Source organism: Rhinopithecus bieti, unplaced genomic scaffold, assembly GCF_001698545.2.
Source record: "Rhinopithecus bieti isolate Rb0 unplaced genomic scaffold, ASM169854v2 scaffold_52099, whole genome shotgun sequence".
Lineage (NCBI taxonomy): Eukaryota > Metazoa > Chordata > Mammalia > Primates > Cercopithecidae > Rhinopithecus > Rhinopithecus bieti.
In genome coordinates, this window is record NW_016820939.1 from 730999 (window position 1) to 754516 (window position 23518).

The 23518-nt window shown below is 41.5% G+C and overlaps 1 protein-coding gene across 9 annotated transcripts in view; it reads left to right on the plus strand.

The window, feature by feature from the left end:
- The window catches only part of AFF1 (ALF transcription elongation factor 1), a 218731-nt gene that overhangs the window by 56080 nt on the left and 139133 nt on the right, over positions 1 to 23518 (plus strand). Inside the window, exon 1 of one of the 9 annotated variants that reach the window (XM_017860044.1) lies at positions 17309 to 17776. The exons of 7 other annotated variants lie outside the window; for them this stretch is intronic. In XM_017860044.1, coding sequence (XP_017715533.1) covers positions 17760 to 17776 — 17 coding nt within the window. In that variant the 5' untranslated portion in view covers positions 17309 to 17759. Of the gene's footprint in view, positions 1 to 17308; positions 17777 to 23518 lie in introns of those variants that run through there. One more of the 9 variants, XM_017860047.1, reaches the window with a different exon arrangement.

Here is a 23518-nt window from a genome sequence, read left to right on the forward strand (position 1 = left end):
CTATACTACAAGGCTACAGTAACCAAAACAGCATGATTCTGGTACTAAAATAGATATATAGACCAATGGAACAGAACAGAGGCCTCAGAAGTAACGGCACACATCTACAACCATTTGATCTTTGACAAACCTGACAAAAACAAGCAACGAGGAAAGAATTCCCTATTTAATAAATGGTGTTGGGAAAACTGGCTAGCCATATGCAGAAAACTGAAACCAGACCCCTTCCTTATACCTTATACAAAAATTAACTCAAGATGGATTAAAGACTTAAACGTAAGACCTAAAACCATAAAAACCCTAGAAGAAAACCTAGGCAATACCATTCAGGACATAGGCATGGGCAAAGATTTAATGACTAAAACACCAAAAGCAATGGCAACAAAAGCCAAAATTGACAAATGGGACCTAATTAAACTAAAGAGCTTCTGCACAGCAAAAGAAACTATCATCAGAGTGAACAGGCAACCTACAGAATGGGAGAAAATTTTTGCAATCTATCCATCTGACAAAGGACTAATATCCAGAATCTACAAGGAACAAATTTACAAGAAAAAACCCCATCCAAAAGTGGGTGAAGGATATGAACAGACACTTCTCAAAAGAAGACATTTATGCAGCCAACAAACATATGAAAAACAGCTCATCACTGGTCATTAGAGAAATGCAAATCAAAACCACAATGAGATACCATCTCCTGCCAGTTAGAATGGTGATCATTAAAAAGTCAGGAAACAACGGATGCTGAAGAGGATGTGGAGAAATGGGAATGCTTTTACACTGTTGATGGGAGTGTAAATTAGTTCAACCATTGTGGAAGACAGTGTGGTGATTCCTCAAGGATCTAGAACCAGAAATATCATTTGACCCAGCAATCCCATTACTGGGTATATACCCAAAGGATTATAAATAATTCTGCTATAAAGACACATACACACATATGCGTATTGCAGCACTATTCACAATAGCAAAGACTTGGAACCAACCCAAATGCCTATCAATGATAGACTGGATAAAGAAAACGTGGCACATATATACCGTGGAATACTATGTAGACATAAAAAAGGATCAGTTCATGTCCTTTGCAGGGACATGGATGAAGCTGGAAACCATCATTCTCAGCAAACTATTGCAAGGACAGAAAACCAAACACCACGTTCTCACTCCTAAGTGGCAATTAAACAATGAGAACACATGGACACAGGGAGGGGAACATCACACACCGGGGCCTGTCGAGGGGTGGGGAACTAGGGGAGGGATAGCATTAGGAGAAGTACCTAATGTAGATGACAGGTCGATGGGTGCAGCAGACAACCTTAGCACGTGTATACCTATGTAACCTGCACGTTCTGCACATGTATCCCAGAACTTAAAGTATAATATGACAATAATAATAATAAAAGACTGTGAAACTGGCCAGGTGGGGTGGCTTATACCTGTAATTCCAGCACTTTGGGAGGCCTAGGCAGAATTGCTTGAAGCCAGGAGTTCGAGACCAGTCTGGGAAGTATAGTGAGACCTTGTCCCTATTAAAAAAACAAAAACAAAAAACTGCCTAACCTGTGGGAGACAGAGCAAGATGCCTTTGGGAGGAACCACTGGCCCTCTTCTTTGGTAATAGCCAAAAGCTTTGGTCAGCTGTTGATATCCAAGTGGTATGAAGAAAACGTAAGGCCTCAAGACTAATCTCTGGAGAGCTTCACACCAGAGGGGAACCTAACTTCCTGAATCCCTGGAGCACCCCAAGTGTGGTTTCAGAAGGGTTGCCATTCATGAGCAACACTGCTAGCCATTAGTGGCCAGCAAGTACGGGAGTGAAAGGAGTATCTTGTAAATGGTGACTTGAGTAATATGAAATTGGTGTCATCAAGGTTTATCAAAAAACCAAAGCTTAAATATTACATGTAGGCAATGTGAGGCTGCCCCAAATGGTGTGTTTCCCAGGAACTTGATTCAACTCTGAGAATAAATGCATGAGTACTGAGAAAACTGTTTGGGTGGAAAATATTTGTTTATTTATTATTTTGTTTTGTTCCCTCAGCTGTGATCTGCTTATTTGAGCTTGTTAGAAATATGTAACCTAGGCTGGGTGCGGTAGCTTACGCCTGTGATCCCAGCACTTTGGGAGGCCGAGGTGGGCAGATCATCTGAGGTCAGGAGTTTGAGACCAGCTTGGCCAACATAGTGAAACCTTGTCTCTATTAAAAATATAAAAATTAGTTGGGCATGGTGGTGGGTGCCTGTAATCCCAGCTACTCAGGAGGCTGAGGCAGGAGAATTACTTGAACCCAGGTGGAGGTTGCAGTGAGCCGAGATCACGCCATTGCACTCCAGCCTGGGTGACAGAGCAAGACTCCATCTCAAAAAAAAAAAAAAAAAAAAAAAAAAAAGGCCGGGCATGGTGGCTCAAGCCTGTAGTCCCAGCACTTTGGGAGGCCAAGGCGGGCAGATCACGAGGTCAGGAGATGGAGACCATCCTGGCTAACATGGTGAAACCCTGTCTCTACTAAAAATACAAAAAATTAGCTGTGTGTGGTGGCAGGTGCCTTAGTCCCAGCTACTCAGGAGGCTGAGACAGGAGAATAGCGTGAACTTGGGAGGTGGAGCTTGCGAGCTTCCAGTGAGTGGAGATGGCACCACTGCACTCCAACCTGGGTAACAGAGCAAGACTGTCTCCAAAAAAAAAAAAAAAAAGAAATATGTAACCAACATAACATATATAGCCTTCTGCAGCTGTATATTTGTGTACAAAAGAGAAAAATACTGTTGAAATTGTTTTGACTCAGGTTCTTTTAAAATCACTTTATAGTCACAAAATGAAAATGATTGTCCTATAGTCACAAAATGAAAATGAGTGTCCTCATCACTACAGAGACTTTAGTGTTTATGGTACCTGAAACATCTGGAAAATAAATCAACAAATTAATCCAACAGGACTGGGTTTTCATGTTTACTTCAAATTTCTTTTTTTTTTTTTTTTTTTTACATCCTTTTCCATTATTGAAATATGGTAGATGCTTTGGTCCTACGTATTGAATTTTCTTTCAACCCTCAGACACTCCTTGAGAAAACCAAACCAACCGTGATAATACATTACTATTTGCCTTTTGCAGAAGCCGTCTAGCTGAGCTTGAAAGTAACATCAAATTTGGGAGTGCTGTGCTGAAACATATCTAGATATGATATGGAAAAAGTGATTTTCCAAAGGCTTGTAAAACGTCATGGGATTCTATGACTGCTTCCTCAAGAGTGTAACAATAGCTTATCAAGAGAGACTGCAGCACAGTGATGAAGACTATGGACTCTCGAGTGCAGGCTTATATCTCAGTCCTACCACTTAACCAGTTTGCATGACTGAGAAAATTGCCCATTTTCTCAGGGCCTCATTTTTCTTATCTCTGAAGCAAGGATGGTGATATTGTACTTGGCTTAAAGGCTTGTGGCTGGAATTAATTTAATATGGGGGAAGTACTTAGAGCCAGGAATATTGTGCATGCTCAGTAAATTCATATTACTTACAAAATTAATTCCTAACACCTTCCTTGCCATTTTGCTGGACTGTGGTATCTAAGATTGTTACTAAGCGTCTCAACCACGTGTACTGAGGGAACATGATCATATGGGAAAGAAAGTCATCTTTATGTGAATTCCCAAGTGACAGTGTAGGGACCCACTAAGTTGTTAAGTGTTGTAAGGCCTGAAGCTGGCCAGCTTTGAGGTGTCAGTGACTTGTAAGGGCACTAACAAGTCTGTCGGGAGCAGAGTTGCTAGCTGAGAGTTCTGACCTTCACAAAGTTCTAATTGGATTAGTGAGGGAAGACCCCCTCCTTTCTGAGAACATAGGAAATACTGTAAACCTCAAAAACTCTATTGCTACAACTTCTGTAATTTTCTTAAATGAATTCTTAAACATGATGTTTAAAATGACAAAATTTAATCAGCTCAATAACATATAGGTCCTTGATCATGAAAATATGTGTAATTGGTTATTAATCAACTTTTTATTCTCTAGATTCATTGTAATTTCTTTTTTTTTTTTTTTTTTTGAGATGGAGTCTCGCTCTGTCGCCCAGGCTGGAGTGCAGTGGCCGAATCTCAGCTCACTGCAAGCTCCGCCTCCCGGGTTTACGCCATTCTCTCGCCTCAGCCTCCTGAGTAGCTGGGACTACAGGCGCCCGCCATCTCGCCTGGCTAATTTTTTGTAGTTTTTAGTAGAGACGGGGTTTCACCGTGTTAGCCAGGATGGTCTCGATCTCCTGACTTCGTGATCCGCCCGTCTCGGCCTCCCAAAGTGCTGGGATTACAGGCTTGAGCCATCGCGCCCGGCCGATTCATTGTAATTTCAAGACATTTAGGATTTAGAAAATGGAGTAGCCCTTTCTTTCAGTAAGTTCTCAGAAGACAAAGAGTTTTTAAAAAACATGCTTTTCTGTAGGGTTGCATGGGCTTTAGACATAATAAATGCTCAATAAATGTTGATTTGATTTAGTTTTTTTTTTTTTTTTGGAGACAGAGTCTCCCTCTGTTGCCCAGGCTGGAGTGCAGTGGTGTGATCTTGGCTCACTGAAAGCTCCTCCCCCTGGGTTCACGCTATTCTCCTGCCTCAGCCATTGAGTGGCTGGGACTACAGGCGCCCACCACCACGCTGGGCTAATTTTTTGCATTTTTAGTAGAGAGGGGTTTCACCGTGTTAGCCAGGATGGTCTCGATCTCCTGACCTCGTGATCCGCCCACCTCGGCCTCCCAAAGTGCTGGGATTACAGATGTGAGCCACCGCGCCCAGCCAATTTGATTTAGTTTTAATCTTCCTGTTTTGCATGTGACCTAGGTAGGAAACAGAGTCCACAACCAATAAGCCTCAAATAAAACTCCCCTGACTTTTTGGAAGACAGCCTCAGTCCTCAGATGGAAGGTAAAATCCATACCTCCAATGTCGTTTTGAAGTGTTTGGATTCAAATGTTTGCTAGGAATAAAAACAGCACATTTACAACAGGCTAGGTATCACAGAAAATGCCAGTAGTTGATGTAACCTCTCTTATGTGCGAGGAGACCAGATCTTAGTATAACTTATGAGCTGCAATTTAGTGATCTTTGTGGCTTGCCTATGTATATAGTTTTTTCTCCCACAAAAGAGGAAAACATCCCTGCAGAGATTGAGGAATATCTCCTAATTTCCAGTTCTTAAATCCTTCCCCTTCCCTTATAGTGTTCAGGAAAATTTAGGGATAGTTCCAAGGGCAGGAAAAGCCCCTAACTCATAGATGACTATGCCACAGTACTGTTCAGAGATTGTTTCAAACTGAATAATGGTAGTAATTTTGGACACTTGTCTTTGAGAGTTCATGGAATTCCTAAACGTCATAGATTGTATGGTGCAGTGCTTCTCAGAGTTCAATGAGTGTATGAATCACCTTGGAATTTTGTTAAAATGCAGATTCTGGGCCAGGCGCGATGGCTCACTCCTGTAATCCCAGCACTTTGGGAGCCTGAGGCAGGTGGATTATGAGGTCAGGAGTTCGAAACCCAGCCTGGCCAATATAGTGAAACCCTATCTCTACTAAAAATACAAAAAAATTAGCTGGACATGGTGGTGTGTGCCTGTAATCCCAGCTACTCAGGAGGCTGAGGCAGGAGAATCATGTGAACCTGGGAGGCAGAGGTTGCAGTGGGCCGAGATTGTGCCATCCAGCCTGGGAAACAGAGCAAGATTCCATCTTATTAAAAAAAACAAACAAACCAAAAAACCAGATTCTGATTCAGGAAACTGGATGGAACCTAAGGCCGCATTTCTCATAGGCCTCTCCTGTTAGAGCTGCTGCTCTGCAGCATCACTTTAAGTGACAAGACACTAAAACACAGGTTCTAACTCAACTGCACACTAAATTGCCTGAAGGCACTAAAAAAGAGTCCCCCTACTAAATAAACTATATTTAAACAAGCATTTGTTTTCTTACTTGAATTAATCAAAACACACGAAGTTGCTGATTAGACTTCCTGATCAGTGTGGGCTCACTGGTGCTAGCACACTGAGTTGGCATAAGCTCCAGGAAGGCCCAGAGCGGAGTCCTTCACACACTTCTTACGGTCAGATATGTGGTTTCCTTTGGATTTTTTGAAATGTGGAAATTGTTCACTGATCCTCACTTGGTCTATTTGTGAATCTGGATCAGAGTCCACTGATTGTGTAATGAGAGAACCCCAGATTGTGCAATCTGGGGGCAGATCTCACCTGCAAACACATGTGTAAGAGGGAATCTTACCAGCTGCAACAGAGTTCTTCACAGTTCTCTGTTTCAGAAATTATCTTTTGGCTGCATTTTTTTTGGGCTGCCTTTCTGCTCAAACAAGCAAACACTCCCCTTGATCCCATCCAACCTCATGACTTGATATGCATGAGAACTAGGAGCTTGTGTTGGGTAGAGTGAAGGATAAGCTATCAGAGAAGGCTTCTGAGAAGAGCTGCATATGTTAGGGTTTGGATAATAGTAGGGGTTCTTCAGCTGGAGAAGGGGGAAAGGGGCATTCTAATGAAGAGAAAATACTCTCTGCAAAAGGTTGATGGCATTAGAGAAGTGTGGGGCTGGAGGGTGTTCATGGGAAAGGGGTGGGAAGGGGACAGAGGGAGATTTAGTGGATGATAAGGCTACTGAAGTTGGTCCAAATTGGGAAGGGTGTTAGATATCCTGTAAGAAATTGTCTCTAGGCCAGGCGTGGTGGCTCACACCTATAATCGCAGCACTGTGGGAGGCCAAGGCAGGTGGATCGCCTGAGTCCAGGAGTTTGAGATCAGCCTAGACAACATGGTAAAAACCAGTCTTTACAAAAAATTAGTCAGGTGTGGTGTCGTGTGCCTGTAGCCCCAGCTACTGAGGAGGCTGAGGTAGGAGGATTGCTTGAGCCCGGGAGACCGAGGCTGCAGTGAACTGAGATTGCAACACTGCACTTCAGCCTGGGCAACAGAATGAGACCTTTTCTCAAAAAAAAAAAAAAAAAAAAAAAAAAAAACCCACAAAAATTTATGTTGAAACTTAAACCCAATGTGACAATATTGAAAGGTGGAGACTTTAAGAGGTGATTGGATCATGAAGGCTCTGCCCTCATGGATGAATTCATTCAAGATTAATGAATTTGTGGGCTACCATGGGAGGAGAACTGGTGGCTTTTTTTTTTTTTTTGAGAGTGAGTCTTGCTATGTCACCCAGGCTGGAGTGCAGTGATACAATCTCAGCTTACTGCAAACTGTGTCTCCCAGGTTCAAGTGATTCTCTTGCCTCAGCCTCCCAAGTAGCTGGGATTACAGGTGCCCACCACCATACCTGGCTAATTTTGGTATTTTTAGTAGAGATGGGGTTTTACCGTGTTGGCCAGACTTGTCTCGAATTCCTGACCTCAGGTGATCCGCCCGCCTCGGCCTCCCAAAGTGCTGGGATTACAGGTGTGGGCCACTGAGCCTGGCCTGAACTGGTAGCTTTATAAGAGGAAGAGAGACCTGCAGTAGCACGTTTGCGTGCTCAGCTCCCTCACCATGTGGTACCCTGTGTCACTTTGGGACTCGAGTCCCCACCACCAAGAAGACTTTCATCAGGTGTGGCCCCTTAACTGTGGACTTCTCAGCCTCCATAACTCTAAGGAATAAATTCCTTTTTAAAATAAATTACCCAGTTTCAGTATTCTGTTATAGGTAGCAGGAAATGGACTAAGGCACATGCATTCTAAATATTAAAAAATGCATTCTTGGGTCAGGCGCAGTGACTCACGCCTGTAATCCCAGTGTTTTGGGAGGATGAGCAGGTGGATCATAAGGTCAGGAGATTGAGACCATCCTGGCTAACACAGTGAAACTCCGTCTCTACTAAAAATACAAAAAATAAGCTGGGCGTGGTGGCGGGCGCCTGTAGTCCCAGCTACTCGGGAGGCTGAGCCACGAGAATGGCGTGAACCCAGGGGGTGGAGCTTGCAGTGAGCCAACATCGCGCCACTGCACTCCAGCCTGGGTGACAAAGTGAGACTCCGTCTCAAAAAAAAAAAAAAAAAAAAAAGCATACTTAAGAGAAAAGGAAAGGATAGAAAAAGATATACCATCAAACAGTAGGCATAAGAAGCTAAGTGAGGCTGGGTGTGGTGGCTCACGCCTGTAATCCCAACACTTTGGGATGCTGAGGCTGAGGTCAAGAGTTCGAGACCAGCCTGGCCAACATGGAGAAACCTCATCTCTACTAAAAGTACAAAAAATTTGCCAGGTGTGGGTGGCACATGCCTGTAGTCACATCTACTAGGGAGGCTGAGGCAGGAGACTTGCTTGAACCCAGGAGGCAGAGATTGCAGTCAGCTGAGATTGCGCCATTGCACTCCAGCCTAGGCAATAAGAGCAAAACTCCATCTCAAAAAAAAAAAAAAAAAAAACAAAAGAAAAAACAAGAAAGCTGAGTGGACAGCTCTGTTAGTATCAAGAGGGCAGAAGTAGAACTAATGGAACAGAACTCTAAAGAAGCCAATTTTAGCTTCATGGGAGATAGAAGTTTCTAATCCTCATCATTGGCCTGCTGTGGAAGGAGCTGCTTGTAATGACAACAGATGTCCCTGGAGACATGCAAACAAGCTAGTCTCGCTAGAGAAAGAGCCTTCTTGCATGGGGAGGTGGATTAGATGACCCTTATCTCCTTCCTGGAGCTAAGACTTGATTATAGTTGTTTTGTTTTTACAATAATTGTGATTCTGTTTTTCTTTTGTGACTACAGAAACAGGTGTGTGTTCATTTTATAACATTTAGACAATTTTTAAATACCCAGAAGAAAATAAGTCATCTGATTGTTCCATTCAGAGATACCTACTGCTAGCATTTTGCTACAGAGGCCGCATCAATCTTTTGAATACACATATTTCATTCAATTTTGACGAAGTGGGATACTAACCATCATACTATATTGTACCTGCTTTTTTTCCTTTTAAAAATTATTTTATTTTGTACCTGCTTTTTTATTAATCAAAAAACCCTGATATTATGAATATCTTCCTTGTCATTAAGTATTTTTTGTAAAACAAGAAGGTGAAAGCTTATTCAGTGGAGGGGGTGGTAGTGGTGGTGGGAGGAATTAGAGATCAGTGTTAGAAATTCAGAAATAAAGAGAAGTATTTAAAGTGAGCTCTTCCCACTCCCATCCCTCTACTTTCACTATCCCAAGAAATCTCAGGATTTTGGTAGCAATATGTGTGGAAAACAAGCCAGGAAAACGATCTCTAGTTTGGATGATTGGTAATGGGTGCGTAAATGAAGGGCCAGGAGGAAAGGAGTGGGTTGGAATTGGGACCATTCAGATTAATTCTGGCCTGGTCTGGCCTCAGGCCATTTCTCAGGCTGTCTCTTTCTCTTCCCTGTTTCCCTTTCCTTTTGAAAGGCATCACTACTCCTTCACACTCAACTGATGTTTGCTATTCAACAAATTATTAATAAGGCTGATCTTATTTTAAGGGGTTTATTGCTGATCTTCACAGTTAAAACACACACGATAAAATATAAAATGTTTTAGTTTTGTGTTAGCCAAGTCCCTCCTGATCTGCTCATAGGAAGCTCTCTTTGAATTCTGCCTTCTGCTTTTGTTCCCAAGGAAGGAACTAACTAAACACACTTTTCCCCTAGTCTTTTCTAATCCCTTCTTTGGTGAAGGAGATATTGTCTTCTTCCTGTATGGAGAAACCACCCCTTACCCTAGAAGCAGCTAAGGCTCATTGATAGGTATCTCTCAGCATCTGTTGTAACTACATCCAGATGGGGTGGATCTTATTGTGTAGACACAATAAGAACATGTTCTATTTTGGACAACCTCCCAAGTGCCTTTTCATCCCCAGGAAACTGTTTTGGGGCAGCTGGAAAGAATAGTCTTGGAGTTACAGAGAGAAGTTTCGGTTGGAGTTACACATTTAGAGAGTTACTGATGATACTGTACAAGACAGCATTTAGATTGAGAAGAGACAAGTAAGGTTTGTTAGAGCTCTATCCTGGATCCTGGATGTGTGAGCAGAAAGAATTGTAAAATAAGATTGAGTTGCTCAAAGTCCGCAGAGAGCCTTTCATGGGAGGTGGTCACTGACATCACAAAGGAAGCCGACTTCTCTTGGTGTAAGAAGCTTGGTAGTGATGGCAGAAGGAGACTGGGTGGTAGCGCTTACGGGGAAGAAACCAATGTATTGGGAGAAATGGCTTGTTCTGGGACGCGGGTAGGGAATATAGATGATGAGCCTGGAGCATCCTGTAGTAACAGAAAGGAAGGAGTGCTCGAAACACAAAAGGATGGGGCAAGGAGCCAACCTGAAGGGGCTCCCAGTGGTCAAGGCTGGAACGATCTGACAACAAAATCAATCATGTAGTGGATTATGACACAAAGTCCAAAGGAAATATCTGTGAGACCATGCTCATATAAATACATAATTGAATGAATAAATAAATGGGGAAGAGGCAAATCTTTCTTAGAGAAGAATTTCAAATATGTATAGCTATTTCCACCCCTTTTCCTGTGTCTGCTTCATTGTCTCCCTCCTTTGAAGGGAAAACATCAGCTAAAACCAGATAAAGGAACATTCTACAGGATAGCCAGCCCAAAACTCCTTAAAACTGTCAGTCATGAAAAACAAGGAAAAACTGAGAAATAATGCAGTTTTAGGATACCTTGGGTTGCATCTTGGACCAGAAAGATGTCATTGATGGAAAAACTGGTAAAGTCAAAATAAAATCTAAAGTTTAGTTCATAGTAACATACCAATGTTGATTTCTCAGTTTTGGCAAGTGGCCAGTTGTAGTGTAAGATGTAAACAGTGAGGAAACTGGCTGGGGGTATAATTGTTTGCAACTTTTCTGTAAATCTAAAGTTATTCTAAAATAAAACATTTATTAAAAAATAAACTGTGTGTGTGTGTTGCAGAGGAAGTGGGAGAACTTGAGCTTGTTTGTAGACTGATAATAAGTAATTGGTATATTGTAGGCTAATATCCCTGATTGATCAGGGTATTAGGGTAAGGAAGGGCATGTTTTATTAATGCACAAATAGGAGGAGATATGGAAAATTGTAGACCAAATCAGGTAAAGAAAAAGACATTGAGTGAAGAAGTAAAGTTGAAAAGTAATTTCTATACGTTTTTGCTTGTATACCTCCTACAAGAATGTTGAAAACTGTAAATCTTTATTCTTGAACCAAACAGTTGAATCAGATTTACTTTTTTAGAGAAGTCCAACTTCTGATGGCCCTATCCATCTCATTTCATAATTCTAATTTGTATATAGTCAGGCATGGGGACGCTGCCACAAGCTTGTTACCTGGACGTGTTTAATGAGGATCTATCTATTAATATTGATTTAACCTTGGGGACTCTCCTTCTACAGAGAACTGTTCCTTTGGGGGTCTTGGAGGTATTTACACCTGGAGCAATGCACCATTTTAATATTTATGTGGGCTGGATGAGAGGACTGCTTTCCTTTTTCTACTTCTTTTTTTTTTTTTTTTTTTTTCTGTGATGGAGTCTTGCTCTATTGCCCAGGCTGGAGTGCAGTGGTGCAATCTCAGCTCACTGCAACCTCCGCCTCCCAGGTTCAAGTGATTCTCCTACCTTAGCCTCCCAAGTAGCTGGGACTACAGGTGCACGCCACTACGCCTGGCTAATTTTTTGTATTTTTAGTAGAGACGGGGTTTCACTCTGTTAGCCGGGATGGTCTTGATCTCCTGAGCTCGTGATCCACCTGCCTTCGCCTCCCAAAGTGCTGGGATTATAGGCGTTAGCCACCGCACCCGGCTCGTGCTTTTCTGTTTCAAGTGGAGAAAAGCAAGTGGGAAGTGAGAGCCTGAATCCTGGTTGTAAGAAAGAGGACATTTGGATATTAAGGATCTAGAAATAGATTTACTTAAAACTCTCTTTGCCCTTAGTTCGTGAGAATCTCCAGATAACCCCAATTTAAAGATAAAGGCAGAGAACCTGGAAAGTGTGAAATAAGGATAGGAGGACTGCTTTGTGTTGAGGTCACAGCTGAAGGGAGAGCCAGTTAATTTCCAGTGGTTCTTATTAGCCAGTCCTCCTGGCTGTCTGCCTTCTGGGGAGTGCCCGTTTTTATTTTCCTCCTTTATCTCCTCCCTTTTCCTGTGTCTGCTTCATTTGAGATCTTCAGTGACAACCTTAAGCACCCTTCTTTTGGCAAAGTGATTTTAGCAGTGTCATGGTTAAACATTATTCCATTGAAATGAAGTAGTAGTTCTTAGGGGATTTGACCTATGTAACTTTTAGACCAAAAATGCTACAAAGAGTAGAGTTGTTGAATGACCACTGTGGTACAAATGCATATGTTGAATGAGGTATTTTAGAGTTCTGAATAAGGCAACCTGTTTAAATTGTCTCTTTTCCCTTCCTTCCTTCCTTCCTTCCTTCCTTCCTTCCTTCCTTCCTTCCTTCCTTTTTTTTTTTTTTTTTTTTTTTTTTTTTTTTTTTTTTTTTTTCAGAGATGGTCTTGCTCTGTTGCCCAAGCTGGAGCGAAGTGGCTCACTGTAATCTCAAATTCCTGGGCCCAAGTGATCCTCCTGCCTTAGCCTCCTGAGTAGCTGGGACTACAGGTGTGAGCCACCATGCCCAGCTAATTACAAAAAAAATTTTTTAGTAGAGGTGAGATCTTGCTATGTTGCCCAGGCTGGTTGTCAACTCTTGGCCTCAAGTGATCCTCCCACCTCAGTCTCTCAAGTGCTGGGATTGTAGGTGTGAGCCACCAGGCCTGGCCAACTCTTAAGTTTTTAAAAGGGCAATGAAGTTTTTTTTTTTTTTTTTTTTGAGATGGTGTCTCACTGTGTTGCCCAGGCTGGAGTGCTGTGGTGCGATCTTGGCTCACTGCAACCTCTGCCTCCCAGGTTCAAGTAATTCTTCTGCTCCGGCCTCCTGAGTAGCTGGGACTACAGGCGCATGCCAGGATTCTTGAGACAGGGTTTCACCATGTTGGCCAGGCTGGTCTCAAACTCCTAACCTCAAGTGATCCGCTTACTTCAGCCTCCCAAAGTGCTGGGATTACAGACATGAGCCACCGTGCCCAGCTGGGCAATAAAGATTAACAGGCGATGTTACTCCTTATTTGTAGGGTAAATTGGCAGGACCGGGTCCAGAGATTCTTAACCTGAAATCTGCGGAGCCTCACGTGCTTCCTAAGTGGGTTTCAGAGGAATCAAGCTGCATGGAAGTTTAACAGAGGTTGTGCCTCAGTGTCCTCAAATTTCATCAGAAAGCCAAAGAATACTGTGCCCCTCAAAAGTTAAGAATGGCTTTTTGTTCAGTTTCACTGCTGATCAAGATGATGGGTTGGATAAAATGGTGTTCTCAAAACACTTGGAAATAATAATGCCCATGTTTGTTTTGTGGTGCTTTTTTAGCCACATACAGTATCCAAGTCACAAACCATTTGTCCTATACTTAGTAATTTTAGATGTATTATAAATCTAGTATCATCCCACTTGTTTCAAATTACTCCCATTAATTTACATTACAAACCATTTTGAGATCCCAGGTAATCTCAGGTGTAATTCTAATCTGGTATTGATTCCATGTGTCTTTGGGGGTAAATATTTGCTATATTAAAAAAATATTTTCCATTTATTTATTCATTTATTTGAGATTAGGTCTTGCCCTGTCATCTAGGCTGGTGTTCAGTGGTTCCCTCATAGCTCACTGCAGCCTTGAACTCCTGGGCTCAAGCAGTCCTCTTGCCTCAGCCTCCCAAGTAGGTAGAACTACATATCCAGCTAATTTTTAAATTGTTTTTTGATAGAGACAAGGACTTGCTATGTTGCCCAGGCTGGTGTCAAATTCCTGCCCTCAAGTGATCTTTTTACCTTGCACTCCCAAAGCACTAGGATTACAGGCATGAGCCACCATGCCTGGTCTATTTCCTCGTATTTATGTGCTGTCAGATCAATTAACATAGTTCAAAAAGTATAATTTTAATATTATCAATGTTACATTTCTAGCCTTTGCTAAGTGGACATTTTATGAGTAAGTGCTATGATGAAATATTTTTTTTCAGCAATTATGTCTGATACTAATTTGTTTATGGCATAAATGATCACGGTTGGTATAGATAAAACAGCAAGAGAAAAATGGGGAAAACCAGCCACCAAAAAATTTTTGAGAGTAGACTTTTGCCTGGTTTCCTTGAAGGCTTACCACTTTACTATTGCAAAAGAAAATATGTGTACAAATTATTTTGTTGTCTGATACAGATTTCTTACAAATGAAAATAAATGCTGCCCAATTATGGTCCTTAAAATGATTCAAGGATTATAAATCAATACTGAATCAAAAACCTCTTAAAATTATTTTCTAAATAAGCATGATCTAGGTAAATGGTTTTCAAATATAAGCAGACCACAAGCATCACCTGTAGAATTTATTGAAATGCATATCCCTGGGACCTCACCCCACAAGGATTCTATTTCAGTAGTTCTGCAACTAGGATCTGGAGTCTGTTTTTAACATATGCCCTAGGTGGTTTGACCACATTTTGCTAAAACTGATCTAGGTGCTAAGAGGTTACATGGAATAGCTGTAATGTATAACACCTTTAATTAAAAGAAGATTTGATGAGTGTGGAGAGGTGAGGGAGACATGGAAGTATTAGCAAATGATATGGAATAATTTTGCACCTCAATTACTTTGAAACCCAAAGAGCTTTTGTATATGTACATTTTAGATATTGTTATTTACTATATTAAAAATTAAAAATTGAGGTATTTAAAATATTTATTTTTAAAAGCCACTACATATTGACCTAAATAAAACCTTTATAAAACTGATTTTCCAAAATTAAATAAATTATTGAGAAAGAATGGCATTATTTTACATTCATGCAAATCTCTTTACTGTTTAGCTTAATAGAAGACAGCGAGATTCTCATATAGGTTATCCAAAATGCTTGGGACCAGAATTGTTTTGGATTTCAGATTTTTTCTGATTTTGGAATATTTGCAGTATATATTCTTGTTCCAGTGAGCATTTCCTTTGAGCATCATGTCAGTACTCAAAAAGTTTTGGATTTTGGAGCATTTTGGATTTCTGATTTTCAGATTTGGGATGCCCAACCCAACCAGATTGAATCTGATTCTCTATTCAATCTTTTGCAATGTTGTTTTGGTTGAAGTCTATAAAGAAAATTCAACTTCACACAGAAAGAGGATGAGTATTTTTAATACCTTCTTTGATATTATACCAAACCTCCGTAAGTGGTAGTTTCTTAAAGGTTAATTGCATTGTGGAATCTGAAATGAGCTTTTTTAAAAAACTAAACCTTTGATACATTAAAATCAGTTGGTCCACTTTGCACTTTTTTTCAAGGTATCTTTCATCCATGCATGATTTTCATTTTTAAGAGGGAGTCTCACTCTGTCACCCAGACTGGGGTGCAGTGGCACAATCTCAGCTCATTGCAACTTCTACCGCCCAAGTTTCTGGGATCACAGATGGGTACCATCATGCCCAGCTAATTTTTTGTGTTTTTGATAGAAATGGGGTCTCACCATGTTGTCCAGGCTCTGGTATCAAACTCCTGAGTTTAAGCGATCTGCCTGCCTTAGCCTCTCAAAGTGCTGGGATTACAGGCGTGAGCCACTGCACCCGGCCTACCCATGTATGATTTTGTTATACTACTGGCCATTTGGAAACTAAGGCAGATCTTCTCATATAACTTTGATCATTGTCACCCTGATCTCATCAGGAAAGTCTTTTAAGTATTGGTGAATGAAGCTGGCAAGATTATGTGGCAGATGTAAAAAGTCTTCCAAAGTGCTTGAAAGCTCAAATTTCATCATTGGCAATAAGTACTGTCAATTGTTTTCCTCAAAGAAACAGGCTCAACTTTGTTCATTTTTAATAAAATGTCTGCCAAATACCCAAGTCAGAATAACTAGGGTTTGTGAATTGTTCTTTCAAGTAAAAATGGTAGTCCATGAAAAAACAGCTAGCTCAGCTTGCAACTCAATTACACAAGTGCTTTTCTTCTAGACAGCCATTGTACTTCAGTGTGCAGTGGACTGCTTCATGGGTACTTCCATTTTGTCACAAAGAACATCAAAAAGACCCATGCTCAAGGGTCAAGATTTAATGAAAGTAATAATTCTGACTGCTTGCTTCATTAAAGACAATCATAAAGGAAACTGGCTTAAAAAGAAAAAAACCTAACGTGTGGTAGTGAAGAATGCAGTGACTACTAGTTTCATTTGCTGCCACTGCTTTGATTAGTGCGAAGGCGCCAGCAATTTCCCCATAATTGCTTTTGCACCATCAGTGCAGATGTCAGCACACTGAAAAGACAATGTCTTTGTGTTATTCTAAAAATAGTTCTGACCTCTGAGACGGTCTTGGGGACACCCAGGAATCTAGTAAACACACTTTGAGAACCCTTGATAGAGATGCCTTGGGCCTCCCTGCCAGCATTGTCGTTTTAGTGCCAGGCATTAACATGTTTGTATTACACGACGATTTAGTAATACAGTCTGGACTACCTCTTTATGAGACGGGGCAATGTTGTCATGATTTTACGTAGAAGAAATGGAGAGTCCACAGTGCAGGCAGTTATTCAGTATTCATCTAAGAGTCTTCAGCTCCTTCAGTGTACTGGTCCCTATGAGATGCTGAAGCACAACCTCCCTCCATCTCTGCTCATCCAAGTATTTTCCTGCGTTTGAGACACGGCTTAAACGCTTTTCGTGGTCCTCTGAGTAGGAAGTGATTTCGTTTGTGCTTCGTATAGGACTTACTATATTGCATGCTTAAATTTTTTGTTTGCTTCTTGTCAATCCCTTCATTGCTTAAGACCAAAATGAGTTACTGTTTTTCCTGTAATCTACGTGTAGTCCAAAAAAGGCGAGGTGTTTTGTAAATATTTGTCTCTATGTAAGGAAATCAAAACTGAAAGCAAAGTAACACCAAGTGTGCCCGTTTCCTGAGCTCAAGCACTGGAAAGATCAAAAGTAGCGAACTTTTGGTTTACTGCCGCGGTCTTGTTCCTGCTCACTGCCGCCTCTTGGGGACCCATATTATTCAACAAATATTCAAATTGGAGCTGGAGTTCTGAGCGGCCGGGTACTGTGTATTCCAGCGGTGGGTGTCTGTACGTAGTTAGAACCTGGCAAGAGAGCACTCGCGAAGAGCCCGCAGGCGGGGCTGGTCGGCGCCCGGGTTCTGCCCCCTGCCCGACCCTGCCTGCCGCCTGCCTCCGGCTCGGGCCGCCGAGCGCCCTGCCCATTTAAGGAGGCGGGCCGTACCACCGCAACTTTCTTGACAGGGGGTATCCCGGCGGACTCGGACAACTTCAAGGGAGCCGAGAGGCGATTTCTTTTCCTTTCTAACTGTGGCCTGCGTTGTGCTGCTGCTGGGCAGGCGCTGGGCGCCGGCGGTCTTCGAGCGTGGGGGCCGGTTGGCTTTCCCTTCTCAGAAACTGCGCGGGGGGCGCTCGCTCGCTCCGGATTCGGACGCGGCGCTCCCCAGGCTCGTCTGGAGTGCAGATCGCCGCAGAGGCCGCAGTGCCCGGATGTCCATCAGGATTAGCGCGAGCCAATACGGGCCGAGCCCGGGGCTGCGCCGAGGACGCCCGGGGCTGGAGAGCAGGTAGTCCCGTAACATCGGGGCGCCGCGCCGGGACGCGTACCCGCCCGGCTCCGCCAAATGGTGAGCGCGGCGCTGGCAGCAGGGCCCGCGGGGTGAAGGCGCTCATGGACGGAAGACCCCTGGCTCTATAAACTGAATTATGGCAGCCCAGTCAAGGTAAGCCGGGTACCGGAGAAACTTTTTAAACGCGTTCGTGGCGAGGGGAGCTGAAGGTTGCGGGGGCGGGCAGGGTGCGGGGAAGGAGACCGGCAGGAAGCAGCTTTGTCATTGCCTTCTCATCATTCCCAAGACTGTGGCTTGACTAAATGTCAAATAAAAAACAGTTTGGAGAACATGCTGAACAATTTCTGCATAGCGGAGAGAGGAATGGAGTTAATGTGAAGATTAAAATTAGATAGCCCCCTTCTTCCCCCAGAACTGTTATTTTCCGGGACCTTAAGTTGATTTCACTTGTCCGCCCTTGCCCAAATTTCCATTTCGGTTCTTTGTGCGCCTACCCTTCGGTTCTCTGGATTTCTTGCTTGTTGTCTCGAGGGGAAGTTTAGAAATACGATTAATGTAAAACATAGTTCACCTTGGAGAGGATGGGTGAGAATTTGCCTGGTGAGTGAAAATTTTACTGCTAGATTGTACGATTCCACATAAAACGGCCCGGCTTACGTGAATCTGCTGAGTAGGCAAAGACCGGGAACGCGCCGGGGTGGTGAAGGGGAGAGAGGATAATGAACTGCAGTTGCTGTCAGAGGAGCGCTATTGTAAGAACCTCAAGCCCTGTCTTTCCATGGTTTGTTACTGGTTTTGTAATGAGCGTTAAAGAAGAGTGATGACAAGGCATTAGTGATTATTATCCAAACTGTTCTGTGCGATTTTTAGTTTTGACAGCAGTTGGTGCTAAGGGAGACTTAGGAGTTATATATGCATTCTCTTTCAACTGTGTTTTGCTGGAAAGCAGTTTGGTCTCACATATTTAAAATAATAGGGCTCTTCAAGCTGATATTTGATGTAGAACAGTGATTTTGGGAGATCTCAGAAGACTTAACAAATTTCACGTCTGAAGACTCAGATCATGGAGAGAAATGAATGTTAAATGTTCATGTTTGGGCTGGATGAGACTGAATTTTTTTTCCTACGAAGTAGAACTTTCTAGGAAGGAAAGAGCTTCTCTGTGTAGAGTACCTCCTATGTGCTACCTGCTTTTTATATTTCTTCCTCTCAACCCAGTGGTTTATCCTCTGCCTCCATTTTATTGATTTAAGAAAGTGGTTCTTAATCTGGGGCCAAGTAGCAGGAGAACTTGGATGAGAAACAGAAGTTGCGTCTCTATTTTTGTTAACCTCTAACTGAAATTTAGTGTGTTTTTTTTTTTAAGTAGGAATAGAGATAAAACTATAGTACCAGTCCTTGTGATGTTATCACAAATAGAAACTATGTGTCTTTTCATAATCTTATTACAATTGTTGCAGATATCTTCAGATAACTTTTGCGCTTTCCACTCAGGAAATTAAGGAACTGCTTTATCTTGCTTAATTCAGTAGTAAAGAAAAACAGTACTGTACTATTAATTTCTTTTAAATGTTTTAATAGGTCCTTGTCTGTATAATCTGGCCCCTTTGTATTCTTATGTATTTTATTTAATGTATTTAAAAACATTATTCTGATAGTGGTGTTATTCATCAGACTGCTACAGAGGTCTATGGCACAAAATCTTCCATTAAGATACCTTGATCTAAGAAGTTAGTAAATGCTGTGTGACAGAGCTCAGTAATATAGCGCAGGGATTTGAACCCAGGTGTGAGAGATTCAATGCCAGCGCTCTTAAACTAATGATAAAAGTAAAACGAGACACAAGCTAAATTGGACACTGCTGTGTGCCAGGCACAGCGTTAAGCAACTTTAATTGGATTAGCTCTTTGACTCTTCTCGGGCACCTAAATAGGTAAGTACTTTTATTATCCACATTTGTTAGTTAAGGAAACTGAGGTCCTGCCTGGCTGTTTCTTGCTTGAGGTCACAAAGGTGGAGCAACGCCTGACTCCAGATCTGCTTTGCACACTTCCTCCCTTACGTGCTTCCTCTTTAATGCTGAGGTGAGATGTTAAAGGGAGCTGCCAAGCCTCAGTATAACAGTGCAAAGAATGATTCCTGCTAAAATTGGTTGCTTGTAATATGTAATAATCCTGAGTTATCAATGTGGTGGTTCAGCTTGCCACCAATTAAAATAGATGAATTGCGGTTATTTCTGATCCTCTACCTGGCCTTCCGACATTCCCTGGAACTAGGAACAGTCACAAGACTGTTACGTCTGCTGTTTTCTTTGTGTGTTGGGAGTATATCTCACATTTTGTAAATGTCCATTTTCTTTGGTTACACCTGGAATGTGGTCCAAGTTCATTCAGATATTGTGCTCTGTGGGAGAGAAGGTAATCTTTGAGATCCAAAGAGAGAATATATGGAGAAGATTCAATATATTTTGGGACTTCAGGGAAACTCTGAAGCTGGGCCACGTTGCCCTGAGTAGTGCTAAGAGAAACCGAAACATCACCTGTGATGTAAAAGCTCAGATAGTGAACCATGTGCTATGCATTAGTGTTTGTTTGCTCTTGAGACAATTCATTTAGACTGACAGACTCATTGTACTTACGATTCATAGCTCGGTGTTTAACCACACTAGTTTCATTGTGCATTGTTTAGTTTGATTCCTGATTTGATATTGATGGGTGATATATGACTACTTTTTTATGCAAATTGTTTAGGCAGTGTATTCCCATCCCTGTAGTTCACTCCTTAAGGCAAGATATTGTCTCCCACATTTTAGTCTCCCCTACATAAGCTAGAAGTACTTTGAATTGAGAGATTACCTAAGTATTTCTTGGCTTGTGGACTTTTATAAATTAAGGTTGTATATTCCTCTACCTCATTTTAAAACCTAAGAGTAGGAAATTTGTTTTGTGGTTGATTTCTTCTCTTAAAGCTGGAAGACATTTCTTGACTAAAATGCGAATTAAATGCTTTTAAAATTTAGATTTTTGGGGGCCGTATTTTGAAAACAATGAATATTTGGTTTATTGTGTTCCCAGAGTTGTGGAGAAAGGTGGTCACTGAGAAATGTCATGTCAGTGAAAGCGGATAGTATGCTGTGTCTGGGCTCTCAGATAAGTGTGTGCTTTCTTTGGAACCTATAAACATAACAGACACATTGAATATACTTCCTTGTGGAAATTGCAACAAACTTGCTTTCTTTAATGTGAAATAGTTACAGAACATGACTTCAGTTACTGGACTCTGATGGAAAGTGCATCCAGATTATTTTATAGAAGTATAAATATAAACTAGCAACTGGTAAACGTAACAGTTTATAGACTTTTTTTTTTTTTTTCTGCAAGGATTAACAGTGCTTTATACTGAGGAGTGATGTTGATGAATACAGGAAAAAGGAGGGCTTTGTCTGACTCCCCGCCTCTGCTGCTAACCCTCTCATTGAAGCAAATCCCTGAATTCTTGAAAGGAAAATATACATACCTTCAAATACCATCAGGGATTAGCCAGTTAAAAAAAATCACCTGATGCTACCTGAGAACCCCTGGCCCTTCTCCACCCTGGGGCAGGGGTGTATGCGTGGGAGTGGGGGAGTTGAACTTGCTTCTTTGGGAGAGTTGAATCTGGTGGCTGAGCACGGAGCTTCTCAAAAGAAAGGATTTATAGACAAACTGCAGAAGGAGAGTAGGTTCAGTCAACTCTCCCACAGTTTTTAACTTTTGAATTTGACTAAAATTAATGTTAATGAAGCTTTGAAAAATCAATAAAGAAGCAAAGTCAGATTGTTCCCAAGAGTAATATGAAGCTGGTTTTTGGTGGATCTCTTTGACTCTGGGGAGGGCAAGTTTTCCGTTGCAAAAAGCAGTGCTCTTAAACTGGTATAGAACCAGTTTTGCTCCGCCCTATGCCCCTGTCTCTGATTCTTTGAGCTAGTGATTACCTTGGAAGAAAATTCGTGAATGCAAAGCAGCTTTGATTGAAAATGAGCCAATATCAAAGAGAATGCTGTGGTTTTGGAAAGTACAGTTCAAGGAAGAGATTTTGGGACAGAAATAATTTGTGTAGTATTTTGATCCATTGAATATTCTCATTTTTTCCTTCTTGTGACACCATTGTAAACAGTGTCCTTGACAGAAGAGAAACACAAACAGGTCTTTTAAGTGATTTCTTTCTAGTTCATCCTGAGAGCCCAGTTGAGCTTCCTGACTCACAGTCTAGAGCTGCTTCCATGATAAAGACTGAAGGAGCAGTGAGTCATTTTTTAAAGTCAGCTGATTTATGGGGATGTTGTTGTTTTGGCAAAATTAATGCAAGTGATCTCTCAAGAGATTTTGCTGGATTCTCTACCATACCATGAAAAGATATTCCATAGCTGGATTTACACTCTTGAAAATGGGGTTTTATGGGTGCTGCATTTAAAATTTTAAATTTCAAATATATTCAGGAATAAAATATTATGGATGAGAGAAAATCTACTTTTCATCTTGGTTCTGTCATTTATTTGCTGTGAGCCTCCAAATCTATTTTTTACGTAATAGCTGTAAGATAGAGGAGTTATAAAGCTGATTTGTTAACTGTTGCTTTGAGGTATATATAAACTTAGTTTTCTGTTAGCAAATTTCTCCATTTCATTTTTTTTGCATAAATATACATATTTTAGTAGAGATGGGGTTTCACCATCTTGGCCAGGCTGGTCTCGAACTCCTGACCTCAGGTTTCTTTTCCAAGATAGGCAAATAAACGTACTCTAATTCTGTATGTGAGATATAGTGGGAATACAATATACACCTCTAGGACAAAGTTTCTTAGAACCACGTTTCTTGGCTCAGAAATAGAAACATATAGTGAGGCTGATTATAATCTCTTTATTGTGGTTCAGTTACATTTTATTGATATAGGGTGAGTACATAACTTTTACAGGTTAAATGATTACCAATCATTTTTACTTGAATGTGAAAATTGGGGGAGCTGGAGTAGTATTTTCTGTCTCCTTCAGATGGTCCTCAATTCGTTTTACTATGAATATAATGTGTTCATTTGCTCAAAATAACAGCAGGTAGAATGTACAATGTCTTGCTCAAGTACAAATGTATCAGATGAACTTTAGATTTACACTTCAGGAGGAAATAATATGTATAACTTGGTGCTAATACCCCAGGGAACTAAAAGTAAAGATTAACTTTAAAACCATGCAAATTGCTGACTTTCTGTGTCTTGGCAGTGATCAGTGTTGAGAATCCCTCCCCTGTGCAAACTTTTTCCTTTTCTTATCTATCCACAGGGAGTTAAAGCTTAACCTGATGGCCACACAGCCAACAGACCTGGCATCTTGAAAATCTTGTTCTCTGCTGAATATCTGTTTTCTTGTGTTAGTTTATTAGCTTTGTTTTTAATTTAACCAGATTGAACTGCTATCAGGTTCTTTTTTTTTTTTTTGGAGTTTCACTTTTGTTGCCCAGGCTGGAATGCAATGGCACGATTTCGGCTCACAGCAACCTTCGCCTCCCGGGTTCAGGCCATTCTCCTGTCTCAGCCTCCGGAGTAGCTGGAATTACAGGCATGCGCCACCGCGCCAGGCTAATTTTGTATTTTTAGTAGAGGTGGGATTTCTCCATGTTGGTCAGGATGGTCTCGAACTCCTGACCTCATGTGATCCACCCACCTTGGCCTCCCTAAGTGCTGGGATTACAGGTGTGAGCCACCACGCCTGACTGAACTGCTATCAAGTTCTTAAGGCTATTGCTCGGAGCAGTAATTTGGTGACAGATTTAATATATTAAGAGGAAAACCCAGGGGTAACATCTTGTCTAAAGGAACTCAAGCAGACAAAGGGTAAAATTTTTTTTTTTTTTTTTTTTGAGA